General features: G+C 29.4%; 1 protein-coding gene across 1 annotated transcript; it reads left to right on the top strand.

Annotated features, from left to right (window-relative positions):
- Positions 1 to 4: 4 nt before the first annotated feature.
- LOC106792949 (protein TIC 214-like) lies at positions 5 to 1,417 on the top strand (the record flags this gene model as incomplete). The annotated part of the gene is made up of 1 exon (XM_014759479.1): positions 5 to 1,417. A coding segment is annotated over one exon (1,413 nt), but the record flags the coding sequence as incomplete, so codon positions are not given.
- Positions 1,418 to 1,495: the final 78 nt, after the last annotated feature.

The raw sequence follows: 1,495 nt of genomic DNA, 5'->3' as shown, positions 1-1,495 counted from the left end.
ATATTTGCAAAAAACACATGATCCTTTATTAAATGGATCCTATCGTGGTATAATAAAAAAAATGTTTTCACCTGAAACTACACTAAATATTAATGAACTTTTTATAAATAAAATTCATAATATTCTAATTAATGATTATAATTACCAAGAATTTGAACATAAAAAAGATACATTTAGCCCAATATTACTAGAACAAAAAATTCGACATCACATACCTTTAATCCCTAAATTTCCTGATTTTTTGGGATTTAATTACTTTTTTGGGGAATTAAGTAAAAATAAGAAAAAAAATTATTTACTTTCCGAAGAAGGCCAAATTGGTTCAGAAGATCCAGACATTTTTTTCAAATTTTTAATTGATACAATCCTAACGGATTCCTTTACTGAAACAATTCCAACGGAATCGCTTGGAATAAAAGAAATAAGTAAAAAAGTTCCTCGTTGGTCATACAAATTAATCAACGATTTAGAACAAAATATAAGACAATATGAAAAAGGCATATCGACGGAGCATCAAATTCGCACAAGGAAAGGGAACCGTGTAGTGATTTATACAGATAAGCAAGAGAATATCGATAATCCGGCCCCTAATACCGCGGATACATCGGAGCAACCAGGCGAAATAGCTTTGATACGTTATTCAGAACAATCTGATTTTCGTCGAGATATAATTAAGGGTTCCATGCGTGTTCAAAGACGTAAAATAGTTATTTGGGAATTTTTTCAAGCAAATATACATTCCCCACTTTTTTTAGACAGAATAGAAAACTCTTCTTTTTTTTATTTTACTGTTTCCAGATTAATTAAACGAATTTTAAAAATTTTTATGGGAAAAAATGCAAAATTTCATATTTCTGATTCTAAAAAAGAAGAATTAAAGGCGAAAGAGATACAAAAACAATCCAAAAGAAGGGAAGAAGAAAAAAAAGAAAAAGAACGAATAGAAATAGCCGAAACCTGGGATAGCATTCCATTTAATCAAATAATAAGGGGTTTCATGTTAGTAACTCAGTCAATTCTTCGAAAATATATTGTATTGCCTTTATTGATAATAGCAAAAAATATAGGCCGTATATTATTATTCCAACCTGCTGAATGGTCTGAAGATTTCAACGAGTGGGATATCGAAATGCATGTTAAATGTACCTATAATGGTGTTGAATTATCCGAAACCGAATTTCCTAAAAACTGGTTAACAGAGGGTATTCAGATAAAGATATTTTTTCCTTTCCGTCTAAAACCTTGGCACAGATCTATAATACGACTTTCTCGTAAAGATATAATAAAAAAAAACAAACAAATTAAAACACGTAATTTTTGTTTTTTAACAGTTTTGGGAATGGAAACTGATCTTCCTTTTGGTCCTCCCCGAAAAGTCCCTTCTTTTTTTCAACCTATTTTTAAAGAACTCGCCAAAAAAATTCTATTTTTTCGAAACTTAGAAAATGAAAGAAAAAATGGGATTATTGAAATCCTTCTAGGTTTAAAAAAAAAA

Source organism: Polistes canadensis, unplaced genomic scaffold, assembly GCF_001313835.1.
Source record: "Polistes canadensis isolate GaletaPanama2010 unplaced genomic scaffold, ASM131383v1 scaffold_2548, whole genome shotgun sequence".
Classification (NCBI taxonomy): Eukaryota; Metazoa; Arthropoda; class Insecta; order Hymenoptera; family Vespidae; genus Polistes; species Polistes canadensis.
This window is presented reverse-complemented; position numbering and strand designations above follow the sequence as displayed.